General features: G+C 47.5%; 1 protein-coding gene across 2 annotated transcripts in view; it reads left to right on the plus strand.

Moving 5' to 3' along the window:
* The window catches only part of SPTBN5 (spectrin beta, non-erythrocytic 5), a 2,054,098-nt gene that overhangs the window by 1,839,838 nt on the left and 193,362 nt on the right, over positions 1–20,898 (plus strand). For both annotated transcript variants that reach the window (XM_078659643.1, XM_078659644.1), the window contains exon 61: positions 8,740–8,929. In XM_078659643.1, coding sequence (XP_078515769.1) covers positions 8,740–8,929 — 190 coding nt within the window. The remainder of the gene's footprint in view (positions 1–8,739; positions 8,930–20,898) is intronic.

Here is a 20,898-nt window from a genome sequence, read left to right on the forward strand (position 1 = left end):
TGCTGGTGCACTGTCGCCAAACCCATGCCCCAGCGAACCAACGCCCGGATGGTTGAAGCGTTATGCGGGGACTCGAGGGGTTCGGATGCCAGAGTATTCACCTCTACACAACTGCCAAGCTCTACTAACGCCCATGAACACAGAGACTCAACTCGTGTTTCCCCCGTCACGCTACACCAGGTATACAGCATTCTGGGAGTTGGAGTTCTCCACAGACTCTAACACAGCGGATGGTCACATGAGTGGGGGCGGCGTCAGTAAGGAACTGTATAAAGGTTGCCATTATTTGAACTTGGCGCTTTGGACTGGAGGTACAGCAGCTAAAGGCGTCTGAAGAAGGATAATGATTCCGAAATGCATTATGCCCAGCTGTAAGGATATCCAATAAAGAACCTCACCTGTATTTCCCCGCTTGGGCTCCTTTCTTTCAAGTGGTTGGAGGATTGTTACTATATATATTGTCTGTGAGCAAGGGCGGATGCCCGAAACGCGTCAGATTGCTTGGTTCAGCTTTTAAATAAAAAATCTGTGCTTTATAATTACTGGATCCGCGTAATTTACTGGGTCGCTGTGGTCGGAGCCTGGGAGATTGCACTTGTTTGATATATATATATATATATATATATATATATATATATATATATATATATATATATATATATAATGCTACATATATGGTTTCCACATATATGTTTTATATGTTTCCGGGGTCCCCACGCATGGGCGGAAATATTCATGTGCTTATGACTTTGATGAGGATACCCCTGGAAGAGAACTAGGATTACAGGTAAGTAACTTATCCATAGTGAATATAGTAAAAAAACACACTACATCTACAATCACGACCGTTAGGCTTGGATAAAAAATCAAGACTGCACTTAGCTGAGTAGTAAAGAAAGAGGAAAAGGAAGGTATGCCACACACAGTTAAACGGGACTGGATTATGTGATTGGTGGATTTATTTGTGTTTTCTTATTCTTTCTTTATGTTCAATGGAAAAGGTAGCTTTATAATGGTTTGTGGAATTAACTTAAAAATGACTGCGATTGAAAAATGCGGAGGCATAATCCTCACTTCCAGTCCTGGCTTAGAATGAGGGGATGAGACGCCTCTTATTCTGTCCCCATTTGTCATGACCCAAAAGTGTAATCTTTTATTACTTCTCTACCCATGAGAGTGGTTGTACATGTCCTGTGAACCATGCATGACAATGCTGCACCTTGATGTCTCAGGAATTCATACAGCCCCAATCTAAAATAACAGCCAAACGTATGGATGGCATGAACGGTGTTGTCACACTGCTTCCCGACAGCAGCAGCCATACCTCCCCTGATCATGAAAGACCACATGCCCCCAGTTAATAGGGGGTCAGTGAATGGGGTGTTGGGACAGTAGATAAGTGAAGGCAGTTTGGGTGGGGACGTACCACTCACAACGAGGAAATGTTTTACTGTACCTAATCCCTGAAAAGTAAAAACAAAAAAACTGTTGAGCAGAAATTTAGACTATTGGGCTTCGTCGTTGCCAAAAGAAGGATAGCTATTAAATGGCTGAGTATTAGTTCGCCAACTGTGGAAGGGTGGCTTAAAGATATGGTGGAATGGGCTACTGCAAAGAAAATGTATATGAAAATGTCCAATGGAATGAACTTTTAATAGAACTCCTAATGGTTTGGTCAGCCGTGATCTGGTTTCAACTGACTCACCAGACACCAAGCCCCCTTTAATACAAGATATTGTGTGCAATCCATGTGTAACTGGGAGAGTATTACTGGCGTCCAGCACTTTTCGCTGCCTTTAATTGTCCAGAATTGCACTGGAACTGAGGAGGTTGGCTGATTTGGTCTGGCTTACAATCAATGTTTAAATTGTGTATTATCTAGGAGTTATTACCCCAGGACATAGGACATACAGGATGAGTTGAAGGTTTGAAGACATGCAAGATTGGAGAAGTACATAGCTGTTAGTTAAACAACTCTGAGATGTTAGTTTGATTAACAATTATCATTGTATGAAACGAAAAGTAGTTGACTTGTTGACTACAAAATGTAATAGCAAATATGGCTATTATATGCTATAAAATCTACTGTATAATGTATCCGCTTTAAATTTCAAAACCCATAGGTAGTTGAATAAGTACTGGGCCATGTTCCAGTGAAAGATAGATTAGTATTCGTAGTGCCTTCACATATGGAAATCCCGACACTCCTGGTGGTTCCAACAGCCTGCCTATATTAGTGTCAAGATTTTTGAAAGACCATTAATAGACCTTAATTTCCAGATACAACGACAAAGGTCTGTTTCACCACTGAACCTGGTAAGCATGGGCATTACAGGGTGTTTATCCCCTTTGGTGTGGCCATGGGGAGAAATCCTTTTGGTTGTGGGACGCTCTATAGTGCCATGCTAGAACAACATTGCTGTTTGAATCCTATGGATTCACCTGTCTAAGGGATGTAGCTGGGCTTTTGTTGGTCAGCACTACCCATCTTTCACCAGATGGCTCTGCAAGGGCACCTACCACAGAAGAGCAGAGCATCAGCATGGCGATAGCCCTAATACTATGCTGAGGTCCACAGGCACCGTACCGCAGCACAACCTCTCATATTAGGATGAATATTAATTGTGGTGTGGCAAGTGGCAGGCATTAATTGGACAGAAGCCGTGCCTTCCCTCAAGTCGGAATCAGTACAAAAGACCTTTATTCCTGCTTCCTTTCATTTTTCTGTGCTACACGTGGTATAGTATAACTTTCCCCATTGCTTCTATTTTTGCTGTATCTTCCTTCTTTCCATGGTAATACTGTGCTTTTTACTCTGCTTGCTTCCTCTCATTCCTGCCTATAAGCGCACTAACCAATTACTAAAAAAAGCACAGGCAAATCCAATATATTTCTCCTCTTTAAATGGACAAGATATTCATGAAGAAGAAAGGGGAAGAGAATAAAGCACTTCCATAATATGCTAAATAAATAAAATCAGGTAAGAAAACTGCAGTTTCAAAATGAGTTTTGCTATGACAAATGCAAATATAAGGAGGAAAGCCATTTGATCAATAACACATAGAAGAAATAGATAACTGGGCCATCTAATCATGAGCAAAGGACTGTCCAAATGCCGCCTTAAATTTATGTAATGTATTGAAAACAATAGGTCTGCCTATCAATCAATCGATCAATCAGTCATTTGTTAAGCGCACTACATACCCACGAGGGTCTCAAGGCGCTGGGGGGGGGGCTGCTACTGATCGAACAACCAGGTCTTTAGTATCCTCCTGAAGGTCAGCAGGTCTTGGGTCTGTCGTAGGCTCAGTGGGAGGATGTTCCATGTCTTGGCGGCGAGGTGGGTGAAGGATCTCCCGCCGGTGGTTGTTCTTCGGATGCGCGGGACGGTGGCGAGTGAGAGGTCGGCGGAGCGTAGCTGGCGGTTGGGGGTGTAGGAGAGCCGTCTGTTGAGGTAGGCTGGGCCGGTCTTGTGGAGTGCCTTGTGTGCGTGGATGAGGAGCTTGAAGGATATCCTCTTGTTGACGGGGAGCCAGTGCAGGTTTCTCAGGTGAGGGGTGATGTGGCCATGTCGTGGTACATGGAGGATCAGTCGCGCCGAGGCGTTTTGGATGCGTTGTAGTCGATTGATGAGCTTGGTCGGGGCTCCCGCGTAGAGGGTGTTTCCGTAGTCAAGTCTGCTGCTGACCTGGGCCTGGGTGACTGCCTTTCTTCTATCTGCTGGGATCCATCTGTAGATCTTGCGGAGCATGCGGAGGGTGTTGAAGCAGGAGTAGGACACGGCGTTGACTTGCTTGGTCATTGAGAGCGTTGAGTCGAGGATGATTCCCAGGTTGTCGGTGGGGGTCGGGGCTGCCCCCAGTGCCGTTGGCCACCAGGAGTCGTCCCAGGCTGACAGGTTGGAGTCAAGGATGAGGACCTCCGTCTTGTCCGAATTCAGCTTCAGACGGCGGATCTTCATCCAGTCGGCGACAGCCTTCATTCCTTCATGGAGGTTGGATTTGGCGGTGATGGGGTCCTTGGTGAGGGAGAGGATCAGATGAGTGTCGTCGGCGTAGGAGATTATGTTGAGGTTGTGCTGTCGGGCGACGTGTGCGAGCGGGGCCATGTAAATGTTGAACAGCTTCGGGCTGAGGGAGGATTCCTGGGGAACACCGCAGATGATCTCGGAGGCTTTGGAACTGAATGGGGGGAGGCGGATGCTCTGGGTTCTGCCGAAGAGGAAGGAGGTGGTCCAATCCAGACCCTTGTCTAGGATCCCTGCGGCATGGATGCGTGCGCGTAGTGTGCGGTGGCAGACGGTGTCGAAGGCGGCAGAGAGGTCTTGGAGGATGAGTGCTGCGGTCTCGCTGTTGTCCAGCAGGGTCTTGATATCGTCGGTGGTGGCGATGAGGGCAGTATCGGTGCTGTGGTTGTTGCGGAACCCTGACTGGGAAGGGTCCAGGATACTGTTCTCTTCGAGGTATCAGGTTAGCTGTCTGTTAACGATTTTCTTGATGACCTTGGCCGGGAAGGGGAGCAGAGAGATGGGTCGGAAGTTCTTGAGGTCTCTTGGGTCTGCCTTGGTTTTTTGAGTAAGGCGTTAATCTCGGCGTGTTTCCAGCTCTCTGGGAAGGTCGCGGTCTCAATGTCATCAATGCTCACGCTGGTCCAGGCTAACAAGGGGATGTGGTCGATGGTGTGCGGAGGGTCTGCTGTGTTGCTGTCTGTTGGGGCTGTCTGGGTGTTGAAGCTGTTGTGAATGTCTGCTATCTTGCGTTGGGAGAAGGTGGCGAGGGAGTCGCACAAGGCTTGCGATGGTGGGATGTCGTTGGTGTTGGAGAGTTCCTTCACGATGTTGAAGAGCTCCTTGCTGTCATGTGCGTTGTTGTCGAGGCGGTTTTTGAAGGAGGTCTTCTTGGCAGCCCTGATGAGGTGGTGGCGGTTGCGGACAGCATCCTTGTGCGCTGCGTGGCTGTCCGGAGTTTGTTCACTGTGCCATTTCTTCTCTAGTTTCCGGCAGGCTTGCTTGGAATCTGGGAGTTCTGGGTGAACCAGCTGGCCCTCTTGCTTGTGTCTCTGTGGGGGAGTTTCTTCAGCTGGGCGAGGGTGTTGGCGCAGTCCTCAATCTAGTGTCTGAGGTTGTGGGCAGCGACGTCAGTGTTGGAGGGTCAGTGGGTGGGCTGAAAGCGAGGTTTGCATGTAGTTGGTCTTCGGTGAATTTGCTCCAGCGGCGGCGGGGTATCTGTTGGGTGCGGTGGTGTGTGGTGGGTTTGTGGAAGGTGAAGTTGATGCAGCGGTGGTCGGTCCAGAGGTGTTTGGTGGTGTTGCTGTTGGAGACGTGCGGGCTTGAGGAGAAGAGGGGGTCGAGCGTGTGGCCCGCGGAGTGGGTGGGCTTTGTGACGAGTTGCCTCAGTCTGAGGTTGGCGAGGTTGTTGATCAGGGTGGTTGTTATGTTAACGTCCTCAGGATCGGTTTGTTGTATAGTATGCCCACCTCTAGATCGAATCAACGCCTGGATAGCCGTAATGGCACAGAGCATTGAGAAGATCAAGCGAAGGGAAAAAGAAGAAAGATATCAGGGAAGGAAAGGTAGGGGACAGCAGGGAGGGAGATCTGGAAAACATAAACAGAGCATATGTATCAGACACTGTTTGCACCGGAACTCAGAACACATTTATAACCACCATATAGGAGATATACCTGAAATGGAAAATAACGCTCTTGAAGATGTGCAGAGGTATCTGGCAGCTTAGAATTGTTGCGGTGTAACTATAGCAAATACAAAACATAGAACTGATATAAGACCATTGTACATTCCTTCCTTGGCTTGTTATAACATGTTCCATAGAGATAAGAGCCTACGTAAGTATCCCCTATGAGGTACCTCACAGGGATAGAGTGTAACCATACACCTCCTGAACCCCTGTTAAATAGAAGGGTACATACAAAAAGTTAACACCAGAAACACAATGTAGAAACACGCTGCCACCTCTATATGCAGTGTAAAGTACAAAGAAAACAAACACTGGAATTCCCCTCGAAATCCGATTAACACAGATAATGCTTCTTATCTGGTTTCAGTAACCAATCCATAGTATATGCATCCAAAGGAAAAATCCCACAGGTTAATGTACTCCCAGTACACCAGAAAACTATAGCTTAGGAGCTGCTCCTTTGGCCGAAAACGCCAACCGAGCCAAATCCAAGGTAAACAAACAGCAACACAAAAGTCACGGTAACAGCCGTTACCGAGCAGCGCAACACAAAACTAGAATCTGGAAACTCAGCGATCCCGCTGAGAAGCGCTGTGGTGCCAGGCACCCTTACCCCACCAGGCACCAACGAACTCTGAAACAGCAGGTCCGAATTCTCTGGATGAATTCCCGACACCGACCTCAGCCGCCAGCTTCCTTTTAGCGTCTTTCTCGTGCGATCGCAGAGAACGCAAAGGATCACGGGAACGTTAGTTTCCGCCCAGGGCGTGCTGGGTATTGTAGTTCGGTTAGCTCGCGATCTTGACAGTGGTGGAGTTGCTGTCGTTGTTGTTCTCAAGGTGAAAGTTCAGGTCTCCGAGGAGGATGTAGTCGGTGGAGGTCAGGGCGTGCGTGCTGATGAAGTCGCCGATGGTGTTGCTGAACTGGTGGCGGAGTCCGGGGGGTCGGTAGACGAGGATGCCTCTAAGGGAGGAGTTGGGGTCTGTGCGGATCTGGAAATGCATGTGTTCGGCGGTGCTGAGCGCATCGTCGGTGCTAGTCGAGACCCTGATGCTGCACTTGTGGACGATGGCGATTCCTCCTCCGACTCTGTTGGTGCGGTTTCTGCGGGTGATCTTGTAGCCGTCTGGGATGGCTATGGCGATGTCGGGTGCGGAGGAGTTGTTCAACCAGGTCTCTGTCAAGAAGGCGACGTCCGGGGATGTTGTGTTTGAGCAGACCCCAGAGCTCCACGGCGTGTTTGCGTGTGGAGCAGGTGTTCAGTAGTATGCATCGGAGGTGGTTGAGGTCTTTCTTGGCGGGTGGTTCGTCGGCTCTGTGGCTGGTGTAGCTGCAGTTCCGGCAGGTGAAAAGATCGTGTGTGCGTTTCGGTGCGGCCTTAAAGCGGTTGTGGGTCCGTCCACGGTTGAGAGCGTGCAGAGTGCTGGCGTCATAGTGGCGGCGGTCGCTGTGGCAGGTGCGGGGGCCAGGAGTTCTGGCGCTCGGCGCAGTCCAGGTGCGGACGGGCGCTGACGGGCTTGCCGCGCGCCAGCGGTGTGACCGCGCTGCAGCCGCCATGTATGAGGAGGTGGGAGTGAGGAGCAGCTGGGAGGCGGGAGGTGGGGGCAGCGAATGGGCAGTCAGGGGGACGGAGCCTCAGGAGACGCAGCGGTGGGGGGCGGTGAGGGGCGACGAAGGAAACAGAAGGCAAAAGGGCACAACAATTGAGGGGGAAACGAGTGGCACAGAGGGCAGAAAGGTCACAAAAAGGGCAAAAAGGGCCTACTGATAGTTAAAACTGTTTGTAGCTGAGGCCTAAACACAGAAGAAATGTATTCCTTGTTTATACACAGACTTTATGGTATTACATTTGAAGAAGAATAATCGTGGCCAGAACTCCCTATCCACCATTTACTTCGTGTTTTACTGTATAGCCATGTCGATTTCGATGATGCTCTCTATGTGGTATTAACAAGTTCTAATTTATTTTACGTGGTTCAGCCCAATCATGTACAATGCTCGGAACTCTTAAAGCAGTGGCTCTTGACCTTTTGATTTCGGTGGGCTGCCACGGAAATACTACTGAAAACCAGGGATCCCGGCCTCAGCACTTTCTATGATCTCAGGCTCAAAGCAATATACACACAATTCAGAATCAAGTGTACACGAAATAAACAGTCAAATTATGAAACAAACATTACAACAACAAAAAATCTACCCAACACAAATTGTTATTTTTAACTGGAGCTTTACAAAATTTCGTTTAATTTCTAAAAGAGGAAGAGATGTGTAAGACTTTAGCTTGTCACTTTGTTTTTGTTTTATCAGTGCATCCCAGTGTTTCAGTTGAGCCACCAATCGTTCTTACTACATTATGTTTGCTGTTCTTGTGCTGCCACCATGACTAAAGTTAAAGATACCAACGTTTCCTTGAGATTTACGTAGCATTTCAACATTTCCAATTTAGATTTTTGGGGTAACTAACTATAGGCACTTTCTTAACCCCCTAATACAATTGTATTGTAATTCGAACCCCCATGAGAGGGCCAGCCAGTAGGACCCAAACAACAAACGACACCACTAAACTCTTGGGCGGGCATCTCCCCCTTCCCTCTCCCACACCCCCTCTTCCTAGTCTCGGTCAGAGTAGATAGATAGGGGACCAGGCGTGAACAAAATGTGGCTTCACACCAACTGTATGGCTGACTCCCACTTTACAAAACACCAAGGGAAATATATGTTACATGTTTTATGTGTATAGGATGAAGAGCAGAGATGCGCAAGCTCATGTTTCGAACTGAAGTCCAGACAACAAAGTACTATCCCCCACGGGCTTCCATCCCTGTACATACTATCGCGATGAAGTGTATACGCTATCTGTCATATGTTGTATATGTTAAAAATACTCAATAAAAATATATATTTTTTTTTTTAAAGAAAGAATTAAATAATAATTGGGCTGTTGATGGTGCGTTACGTGATTACTAGTGTGTAAAAAATGTATCAAATATTTTGCATATAAAATTGCCCACCAGTGCTAACTCTTTAAACTCCATCTTGACAGGGTGTGGGCCAAGGAGATGCTTGCTGTCCTTATGTCCGAAGAGCTGGCAAATGATATAATTGGCGCTGAGCTCCTTATCAAGCGCCATGAGGAGTACAAGAGAGAAATTCACAAACAGCGGCTGAAGTACAACGAGATGGAGCTGGTGGGAAATGCCCTGGTGGAGGGGGGACATTTCATGTCCGAGGAGGTAAACTAATCCGGCTTCACTAAGGAGACGGCACAACGGCAGAAAGCAAAGAGAATTTAAATACACAATTATTATGAGCTGAAATTATCCATTTTGTATCTTGAATATTGCTTCAGTCTGTTCACTTTCTTAAATAGTTGATTATAATCCCTACTAGAACTGTGGAAGAAGCTCAACTTTGTATGGCTTTCCCCAAAATTAAAAACAAACATTAGCAAAGCATATTGGTCTTGGAGTCTTGACACACTGTTTTTTAGCTGCTGGTATTGGCTCCACCAGTGCTTGTAAGATTGTGGTGCCCCCGCTGGTAAAGTCAATGGTGGTTGACAGCCATCTTGGAGTGTTATTTTGCAAACTTCTAAGATGGCCGTCACGTTTTGTCTAGCTGCAAATGTTATGATTCTATTTATGTCTACCCCCAGTATGTGTATGTCTTTGGGTTGATCATTACCAACTGCTGGGTACAGCTGCAGGCCTTGCTCCTACACGTATACCATCACTTTCTCATTCAGTGGTATATACAGCAAAGCATTTTAGGTATTGCAAAAGATGGAGAAAGCGCTATATGAATACAAATACATACAACCCAATTAAATATGGTATAGAGCAGCCTTGCTGTACGGGGTTTACTGTGCCAAAGGGAACGGATTTATTTCACTTGGCTGACTTCATCTCTCTCTGAAAATGTGTTTTATGACCAGCATTCCGTCATGGACAAAGATGCACTAACATCCAATCTGCAGTTTACATAAGAGGGGATTGAACATCATACACTGATTCCATACATAAAACAGGCGGCAGAAAAAGACCCAGATTGTAAAACAGATTCACAGATTGCAAGACACACACAAGGATACATACCTACGCACACACACGCAAACACAAGGACTGACACAGACAACCACATACAATTCATGGGCAACAGTTACGCTCACAAACACATGCACACAATGGATGATGGACTGACAGATAGATAAAACAAAATCTAACAAGCACAATCAAACCAAACAGAAGCTGACAAATGCACAATAGCACTGATAAAACCAAAACATAAGCTCACTGACTGACGAAATGTCAAACAGATAACAGAAAGACAGGCTAATAGAAACACGCTCATAGGCACAATTTAACTGACGGACTGGCGAACTCTCACAGCCAGACATATAAACAAATATGGTATGGAAAAGCCAACAACATACAGCCCCAAAAACACTGCTTTAGGCATATTGGCTGACAGCACATAAACACAGACAGATACTTACAAACGCACAAAACATATACACTTACAGTGCAGAACTTTACAAGTACTTGCCCTAAAACATTCGTACGTCGTGAAAGAGGCTAAGACACAACCACAAGGATTCAATGACGTACATATCCTGGCATAGACACACACAATTGCCTGTGCACAGAAAGCCACACAGATGCGTATTGGCAAACTGCACACAGACACACAAAACGCAAATGTTCGCATAAGCACATACACGACATATATGCACAGACCCAAACACACATTAACACGCTTGCTCAGAGACATAGACACATTTGCCAAAGAAATATACAATTACATAAACTCCAAGACACAAATGCAGAACACACACATATTAGCACAGTACAACTTACAAAGTTAAAGGCACATGCATGGACACAATGATATACAACTTACTAAGTCTTTGTTCAGCAAGATACACAGAAGCACATCTCAGTAAAACAAACAGTGCAATATGCATTCACATACAGATACATGCATACACACACACCGAGACACGTACATAAATGCGTGTATTTCCATAAAGTTTCCAAACAAGCACTTACTGAGAGAGTTGAAAACGAATAACATATATAACAAAACCTGCATGCACATACCCAAGAACTCATAGATGCACACTTAGGCATCTGAATACAGACTCAAAACAGCAAATAAAAACAGACCCACTAAACCAGATATATACTTGTTCTATATAAAACTTTAAAAATAAATAAATGAAATTATAGTAGCTTCATGGATCAATCAATTTTTTTCCAAGCTCTAACATTTTCCCTGCTTTGGGTGAGAATATGAGGAATTCTATTTTAGTGGTAAATGCGTATATTCCCCCAGACCCTCACTTTAATACTCTGTTAATTATCTTTCCTCCTTTATAAGCGAGTTTCTGGCCCAGGGGGCACATCTTCATTTTGTCTTAGTTGTAGATTTAAACAATAAAGTCTCAAATCACTCTATTAACCTATTTGCGGATGCCGAAAAAGAAGCGCTTCATATTTCCCCGATTCTTTTCCCACCAAAAATAAAAAGAAATAAAAGAGGTCATTCAATCATCAGTCTTTTAAAGAAGAATGATTGTGTTATCCTAAATAGTAGATTTGCTTGCAATTCTCCTGCCCAAAATACGCATAAATCCCTGCTGGGACTCTCTATTAATGATTATATCATTGCCGCGTATTCCGCTTTTAAATGTATATTGGATTTGAATGTTATAAATACCACGCTTACCGATCATAGAACATTGGTATTCTCTGTTGATTGCAATGTGACTTTAGTAGGTTCTTGGAGCTTCGATGGTTCCAAGTCTCAGTTTGATAGGAATCATGGAGAACACAATGGTCCCCTACTAGGATATCTACTTGAATGCGTTATTGGAAAGGACAGTTTTTGTGATAGGCCTTTGGAAAGATGATTTATGTGACCACTTTAGTAAATGTATGAAGTTGATTACTTATACTGATTCCCCGAGTTATTCTAAAACTCCTCTCACATCTCAATGCTGGCCGCTCTTCTCCTTGAACAAACAAATAAATATATTGTCTTCTATTTTTATATAAACTCACTATGTATTACTATTTACTCCACATGTATCTCATGTTATTGCTGCTGTGATATCTCTTTAAAATTCTCCGATACCTTCTGGGTCTAATTTGTGCTATATACAACTCAATAAATAAATCAATAGATAAATAATGTTGAAGTGACATGCGCGGAGATATGGACTGGAACAAAGTCATATTATATTTATTATTTTAATGTCTATTTTACTATTAGTGACCAGTGTAGTATTGGCAGCGAAATAAAGAGAGCTGTCTACCGTCTAATAATATTGTTTTTTAGAATTAAAAAAAAAGAGTTATGATTTACATACTATTTGAGGCATGTATGGCAAATATGTTCTGATAGAGACTTCTAGCTGCAGATTCCTTACCTTAGAATTATACCCTGGCATCTGAGTGGATCTGGAAACTTTGCCTTGAGCAGTGCCCTTGCACACTGGGAGGTGGAGTTGTTTGGCTCCACATAGCACCGTCGACATCGCCCATGCCAGAAATGACGTGCATTGTGCACATATTGCAACCATCTCAGTATGCTGACATCAGTTCTTATCTTTCAGTGCCAGTCAGCACAGATCCGGAGAAGACCACCGTAGCTCTTCTGACCTTTTTTTCAACCTTTTGTCGAAGAGTTTTAAGACATTGTCTCCTGGTATGTCAGGGATGTCTGCAAGGAAGGCTGGGTTTAGGCCCTGTGGTTCCTAGCATCTGCAAATTCTGGTGACTGACTCACACCTTATCTTCCTAGAACTGCCTTGAACACCTCATCTTCCTTGAACTGCCTTGAACACAACCACAACACCAAGACCAGAGTTGATTGTCACACCATGCATCCAAGGCCTCGAGAGAGTGGTCCCTCAAGCCCCTTGCTGCTGGATGTGTGACACCACGACGGTGCCGATCCTGGTAGAGAGGAATGTCACGGGATTAGTCTGAGACATCAAAAATGCTCGTCATCGCACTCTAAGTAGTCTGGGTGTTCAGGTATGTCCCACAAAAAGAACAAGCAGTTGAAGATTTCTTCGACTTTACCCCATCCGACGAGACAAGGGAGCATCAGCATTTTAAGCCTGGTTCCGTGATTGAGCCTCTGCCTGGGCTGTCTCTGTGCTTCCTCGAGTTTTCAGGTGCCTGAGCATCCCTCACCCAACTTTTAGAATTTTATGACGCCATGCACATCACATTTGGGTAGCCGGTCCCTGCTGGAGTGCCTTTGTGCCCCACTGGTTTGGGGGGTACCCATGCTGGTCTTTCACCGATGGGTTTGCCCCCGGCACCAGTCAAGCCCCTTGGATCCATGGACGGATCCGGACCGGTGCCGGTCGATCTACCTCGGCTTACCCTGGCACCAACCCCACTGCCGACGTCCCCGGCACCGCCATCCCCATTCTCATCCCTGACTCTGACATGGAGCCAAATGGGCGTCATCCGACTCCGGTGCAGACTGGAGGGATTTCATCCAGTCTGAAGACTGTGCCCTATTCCTATGGGCTAGGGCTTGGAGAAGACTGGCAGGGGCCACTGGACCCTGATGACTCCCAGCCCCTAGAGATCACTGAGGACAACTGGTGTGATGATTTGGCAGATTCCCTTGGACTGGACACCTTTCGAGACACTGACTTGGTCTCTCCTGCTATCGTGGCTATAGAGAAGGGTTTCCCTTTCGCAGTGGTGGTGCGAAGAGCTGCTGAGGTTCTGGACCTTAAGCTACCCTCATTGTTAGCCAAGACGAATGTCTTGACAGAGGTGCTATAACTAGGAGTTGCCCCCACAGAGCCACTCCTCCCATTTAATGAAGCCCTGATTGACGTCCTACTCTGGGCCTGGTCTAAGTCCTGCACAGGGGCTCCTGTGAGTAGGACAATTGCCCAACGCAATCGCCCCATTACAGCTGACCCTACCTTCCACACTTAACTCCCCACTCCGGAGAGCTTGGTGGTTCAAGCCTCCACCTCCATTGAAAATCCTGGTGCATTCTCTACCACTCCACCGGATAGGGAATCCGAGAGGCTGGATACCTTTGAAAAGAAGGATTTTTCTGCCTGCAAGCTATCACTGCAGTTGATGAACATCGCAGGCCTTTTGAGCCGATACTCCTATTTGCTGTGGGTCTCGGTTATGCAGGTGCTACCTATGGCCTCGGAACAGGCCCGAGCTAGACTCTCACAAGCTATTGCTGACGGGAGTGACATAGCTAAGTTCACCATTTGCTGTGGCTTGGACACAACCAACTCACTGGGCAGATCGGTTTCATCATCGTTGGCCCTTTGGCTTCACAACTGATTAAGAACCACTGGCTTTTTAGGGGTTGGCCTTCCCTTTAATGGCTCCCGTCTTTTTGGAAATTGCAACTGGACTGTTCCCATGAGGCACAGGGTCAGACTGATTTGCATATAGCCATGTCTGAACTGGGGTGGCAGAGTGGGCTAAAGAACGGTGATGGATTAAACCCAGATCTTTTGACTGGGTGTGAGTGTTTGATTGATTCAGATGCTCCGTCCATCACCACCCCCTTTTGTACCGCTTTTGGCCGCCATAAGTGTGGCAGGGTATGCTCAGACGTGAGTCCCTTGCTCACTTTGCCACTGGATTCAATCAAGCCGGGCTGAAGACGGCTGGAATGCCAGAAACCGGTCCTCGGAAGCTTGTTTCCGGTCCAGGGAAGGCATGGCTTGGCAGTTCGGGCTGGACTGTTCCCATGAGGCACAGGGTCAGACTGATTTGCATATAGCCATGTCTGAACTGGGGTGGCAGAGTGGGCTAAAGAACGGTGATGGATTATACCCAGATCTTTTGACTGGGTGTGAGTGTTTGATTGATTCAGATGCTCTGTCCATCACCACCCCCTTTTGTACCGCTTTTTGCCCGTCTTTTTGGAGACAAGTCAAACTCTGCAGTAGAGCGCTTCAAGGACAGCAGTGCTATAGCCGGGTCCTTGGGCCTTTCCAACCCAGTCCTTCCATGGCCACGGAGGGGCTTCCTGCTGTATCTCCACTCCCCCAGCCACCATGACACACAAGCTTCTCAGCTCCTGCGTTTTCAAGGATGTGATATCCACAGACATTGGGGTTCATGTAGCCAGAGATCCGGCAAGCCCAACCTCCTCCATCAGCAGCAGCCTCCAAGCCTCTTTAGTTTACTCTTCGAAAATCATGGGCATCTAGTTGGTGGCAGAATGTGCCATCACCTGCACCATTGGAGGTCTATCACATCCGACAGCTGGGCTCTCCAGATTGTCCGAAGGGGCTACTCCCTCCCCTTCATAACTACACTACCCCTCCCTCCATGCCACCCACTTGCCACGGGCCAATGGAGGACAACATTTCTGGTGCCCAAGAAGGACAGAGCCCTTTGTCCGATCTTAAACCTGCCCCGTTTCAATTTCTTCCTGAAAAAGGAGAAATTCTAAATGCTCATGTTCGCTCAAGTCCTGGGCTTGTCAAGTCCTGTCTGCCTTGTGCCACGGGCCAATGGAGGACAACATTTCTGGTGCCCAAGAAGGACAGAGCCCTTTGTCCTATCTTAAACCTGCCCCGTTTCAATTTCTTCCTGAAAAAGGAGAAATTCTAAATGCTCATGTTCGCTCAAGTCCTGGGCTTGTCAAGTCCTGTCTGCCTTGTGCCCGGAAAACTAGATGGTAGTGTTGGACCTGCATGATGCATACTTCCACATCTCCGACCTGCCTGCTCACAGGCGTTGCCTGCGGTTCATGGTAGGCCAAGTTCCCCTAGCTCCATTTTGGTCTTGCCAGCTTTGATGGCGGTAGTTGCAGTTCATTAGCAGAGATCAAGGGTGCCAGCCTTCTCCTATCTCGACGACTAACTGTTGAAGACAGGCTCACCCCAAGACGTCATCTCCCACCTCCAAACTGCGGCAGACCTGCACTCGCCGGGGGTTCATTATCAATGATAGCCAAAGTCACACTTGACTCCCTCTCAGACACTCCTTTTCGTCGCTGCAGCTGTTCTGGACATGGTTCAGAAAAGGGGGTGGTGATGGACAGAGCATCTGAATTAAACAAAACACTCATACCCAGTCAAAAGATCAAGGCTTGATCCATCACCGTTTTTTTAGCTAACTACACCATCCCAGTTCAGAACCTGGCTATATGCAAATTAGTCTGACCCTGGCCCAGTGCTTCATGGAACAGGGCAGACCAAACTACCAAGCCAATTCTTTACTGGAAAGGAAACAAGCTTCCGGGGACCGGTTTCTGGCATTGCAGCCGTCTTCGGCCCGGCTTGCTTGAATCCTGATGTTGCAGTGAGCAAGGGACTCATGTCTGAGCATACCCTGCCACTCCTATAGTGGCCAAAACGATTCAGAAAAGGGGTGGTGATGGACAGAGCATCTGAGTTAAACAGAACAGTCATACCCAGTCAAAAGATCAGGGCTTGATCCATCACCGTTTTTTTTAGCTCACTACACCATCCCAGTTCAGAACCTGGCTATATGCAAATTAGTCTGACCCTGGTCCAGTGCATCATGGGAACAGGGCAGACCAAACTACCAAGCCAATTCTTTACTGGAAAGGAAACAAGCTTCCGGGGACCGGTTTATGGCATTGCAGCCGTCTTCGGCCCGGCTTGCTTGAATCCTGATGGTGCAGTGAGCAAGGGACTCATGTCTGAGCATACCCTGCCACTCCTATAGTGGCCAAAATGATTCAGAAAAGGGGGTGGTGATGGACAGAGCATCTGAGTTAAACAGAACACTCATACCCAGTCAAAAGATCAGGGCTTGATCCATCACCGTTTTTTTAGCTCACTACACCATCCCAGTTCAGAACCTGGCTATATGCAAATTAGTCTGACCCTGGCCCAGTGCATCATGGGAACAGGGCAGACCAAACTACCAAGCCAATTCTTTACTGGAAAGGAAACAAGCTTCCGGGGACCGGTTTCTGGCATTGCAGCCGTCTTCGGCCCGGCTTGCTTGAATCCTGATGGTGCAGTGAGCAAGGGACTCATGTCTGAGCATACCCTGCCACTCCTATAGTGGCCAAAACGATTCAGAAAAGGGGGTGGTGATGGACAGAGCATCTGAGTTAAACAGAACACTCATACCCAGTCAAAAGATCAGGGCTTGATCCATCACCGTTTTTTTAGCTCACTACACCATCCCAGTTAAGAACCTGGCTATATGCAAATTAGTCTGACCCTGGCCCAGTGCATCATGGGAACAGGGCAGACCAAACTACCAAGCCAATTCTTTACTGGAAAGGAAACAAGCTTCCGGGGACCGGTTTCTGGCATTGCAGCCGTCTTCGGCCCGGCTTGCTTGAATCCTGATGGTGCAGTGAGCAAGGGACTCATGTCTGAGCATACCCTGCCACTCCTATAGTGGCCAAAACGATTCAGAAAAGGGGGTGGTGATGGACAGAGCATCTGAGTTAAACAGAACACTCATACCCAGTCAAAGGATCAGGGCTTGATCCATCACCGTTTTTTTTTAGCTCACTACACCATCCCAGTTCAGAACCTGGCTATATGCAAATTAGTCTGACCATGGCCCAGTGCATCATGGGAACAGGGCAGACCAAACTACCAAGCCAATTCTTTACTGGAAAGGAAACAAGCTTCCGGGGACCGGTTTCTGGCATTGCAGCCGTCTTCCGCCCGGCTTGCTTGAATCCTGATGGTGCAGTGAGCAAGGGACTCATGTCTGAGCATACCCTGCCACTCCTATAGTGGCCACAACGATTCAGAAAAGGGGGTGGTGATGGACAGAGCATCTGAGTTAAACAGAACACTCATACCCAGTCAAAAGATCAGGGCTTGACCCATCACCGTTTTTTTAGCTCACTACACCATCCCAGTTCAGAACCTGGCTATATGCAAATTAGTCTGACCCTGGCCCAGTGCATCATGGGAACAGGGCAGACCAAACTACCAAGCCAATTCTTTACTGGAAAGGAAACAAGCTTCCGGGGACCGGTTTCTGGCATTGCAGCCGTCTTCGGCCCGGCTTGCTTGAATCCTGATGGTGCAGTGAGCAAGGGACTCATGTCTGAGCATACCCTGCCACTCCTATAGTGGCCAAAACGATTCAGAAAAGGGGGTGGTGATGGACAGAGCATCTGAGTTAAACAGAACACTCATACCCAGTCAAAAGATCAGGGCTTGACCCATCACCGTTTTTTTTAGCTCACTACACCATCCCAGTTCAGAACCTGGCTATATGCAAATTAGTCTGACCCTGGCCCAGTGCATCATGGGAACAGGGCAGACCGAACTACCAAGCCAATTCTTTACTGGAAAGGAAACAAGCTTCTTGGGACCGGTTTCTGGCATTGCAGCCGTCTTCGGCCCGGCTTGCTTGAATCCTGATGGTGCAGTGAGCAAGGGACTCATGTCTGAGCATACCCTGCCACTCCTATAGTGGCCAAAACGATTCAGAAAAGGGGGTGGTGATGGACAGAGCATCTGAGTTAAACAGAACACTCATACCCAGTCAAAAGAATAGGGCTTGATCCATCACCGTTTTTTTTAGCTCACTACACCATCCCAGTTCAGAACCTGGCTATATGCAAATTAGTCTGACCCTGGCCCAGTGTATCATGGGAACAGGGCAGCCCAAACTACCAAGCCAATTCTTTACTGGAAAGGAAACAAGCTTCCGGGGACCGGTTTCTGGCATTGCAGCCGTCTTCGGCCCGGCTTGCTTGAATCCTGATGGTGCAGTGAGCAAGGGACTCATGTCTGAGCATACCCTGCCACTCCTATAGTGGCCAAAACGATTCAGAAAAGGGGGTGGTGATGGACAGAGCATCTGAGTTAAACAGAACACTCATACTCAGTCAAAAGAATAGGGCTTGATCCATCACCGTTTTTTTTAGCTCACTACACCATCCCAGTTCAGAACCTGGCTATATGCAAATTAGTCTGACCCTGGCCCAGTGCATCATGGGAACAGGGCAGACCAAACTACCAAGCCAATTCGTTACTGGAAAGGAAACAAGCTTCCGGGGACCGGTTTGTGGCATTGCAGCCGTCTTCGGCCCGGCTTGCTTGAATCCTGATGCTGCAGTGAGCAAGGGACTCATGTCTGAGCATACCCTGCCACTCCTATAGTGGCCAAAACGATTCAGAAAAGGGGGTGGTGATGGACAGAGCATCTGAGTTAAACAGAACACTCATACCCAGTCAAAAGATCAGGGCTTGATCCATCACCGTTTTTTTAGCTCACTACACCATCCCAGTTCAGAACCTGGCTATATGCAAATTAGTCTGACCCTGGCCCAGTGCATCATGGGAACAGGGCAGACCAAACTACCAAGCCAATTCTTTACTGGAAAGGAAACAAGCTTCCGGGGACCGGTTTCTGGCATTGCAGCCGTCTTCGGCCCGGCTTGCTTGAATCCTGATGGTGCAGTGAGCAAGGGACTCATGTCTGAGCATACCCTGCCACTCCTATAGTGGCCAAAACAATTCAGAAAAGGGGGTGGTGATGGACAGAGCATCTGAGTTAAACAGAACACTCATACCCAGTCAAAAGATCAGGGCTTGATCCATCACCGTTTTTTTAGCTCACTACACCATCCCAGTTCAGAACCTTGCTATATGCAAATTAGTCTGACCCTGGCCCAGTGCATCATGGGAACAGGGCAGGCCAAACTACCAAGCCAATTCTTTACTGGAAAGGAAACAAGCTTCCGGGGACCGGTTTCTGGCATTGCAGCCGTCTTCGGCCCGGCTTGCTTGAATCCTGATGGTGCAGTGAGCAAGGGACTCATGTCTGAGCATACCCTACCACTCCTATAGTGGCCAAAACGATTCAGAAAAGGGGGTGGTGATGGACAGAGCATCTGAGTTAAACAGAACACTCATACCCAGTCAAAAGATCAGGGCTTGATCCATCACCGTTTTTTTTAGCTCACTACACCATCCCAGTTCAGAACCTGGCTATATGCAAATTAGTCTGACCCTGGCCCAGTGCATCATGGGAACAGGGCAGACCAAACTACCAAGCCAATTCTTTACTGGAAAGGAAACAAGCTTCCGGGGACCGGTTTCTGGCATTGCAGCCGTCTTCGGCCCGGCTTGCTTGAATCCTGATGGTGCAGTGAGCAAGGGACTCATGTCTGAGCATACCCTGCCACTCCTATAGTGGCCAAAACGATTCAGAAAAGGGGGTGGTGATGGACAGAGCATCTGAGTTAAACAGAACACTCATACCCAGTCAAAAGATCAGGGCTTGATCCATCACCGTTTTTTAGCTCACTACACCATCCCAGTTCAGAACCTGGCTATATGCAAATTAGTCTGACCCTGGCCCAGTGCATCATGGGAACAGGGCAGACCAAACTACCAAGTCAATTCTTTACTGGAAAGGAAACAAGCTTCCGGGGACCGGTTTCTGGCATTGCAGCCGTCTTCGGCCCGGCTTGCTTGAATCCTGATGGTGCAGAGAGCAAGGGACTTATGTCTGAGCATACCCTGCCACTCCTATAGTGGCCAAAACGATTCAGAAAAGGGGGTGGTGATGGACAGAGCATCTGAGTTAAACAGAACACTCATACCCAGTCAAAAGATCAGGGCTTGATCCATCACCGTTTTTTTTAGCTCACTACACCATCCCAGTTCAGAACCTGGCTATATGCAAATTAGTCTGACCCTGGCCCAGTGCATCATGGGAACAGGGCAGACCAAACTACCAAGCCAATTCTTTACTGGAAAGGAAACAAGCTTCCGGGGACCGGTTTCTGGCATTGCAGCCGTCTTCGGGCCGGCTTGCTTGAATCCTGATGGTGCAGTGAGCAAGGGACTCATTTCTGAGCATACCCTGCCACTCCTATAGTGGCCAAAACGATTCAGAAAAGGGGGTGGTGATGGACAGAGCATCTGAGTTAAACAGAACACTCATACCCAGTCAAAAGATCAGGGCTTGATCCATCACCGTTTTTTTAGCTCACTACACCATCCCAGTTCAGAACCTGGCTATATGCAAATTAGTCTGACCCTGGCCCAGTGCATCATGGGAACAGGGCAGACCAAACTACCAAGCCAATTCTTTACTGGAAAGGAAACAAGCTTCCGGGGACCGGTTTCTGTCATTGCAGCCGTCTTCGGCCCGGCTTGCTTGAATCCTGATGGTGCAGTGAGCAAGGGACTCATGTCTGAGCATACCCTGCCACTCCTATAGTG

The sequence above is a fragment of the Lissotriton helveticus genome, chromosome 9 (assembly GCF_964261635.1).
Source record: "Lissotriton helveticus chromosome 9, aLisHel1.1, whole genome shotgun sequence".
NCBI classification, from domain to species: Eukaryota; Metazoa; Chordata; class Amphibia; order Caudata; family Salamandridae; genus Lissotriton; species Lissotriton helveticus.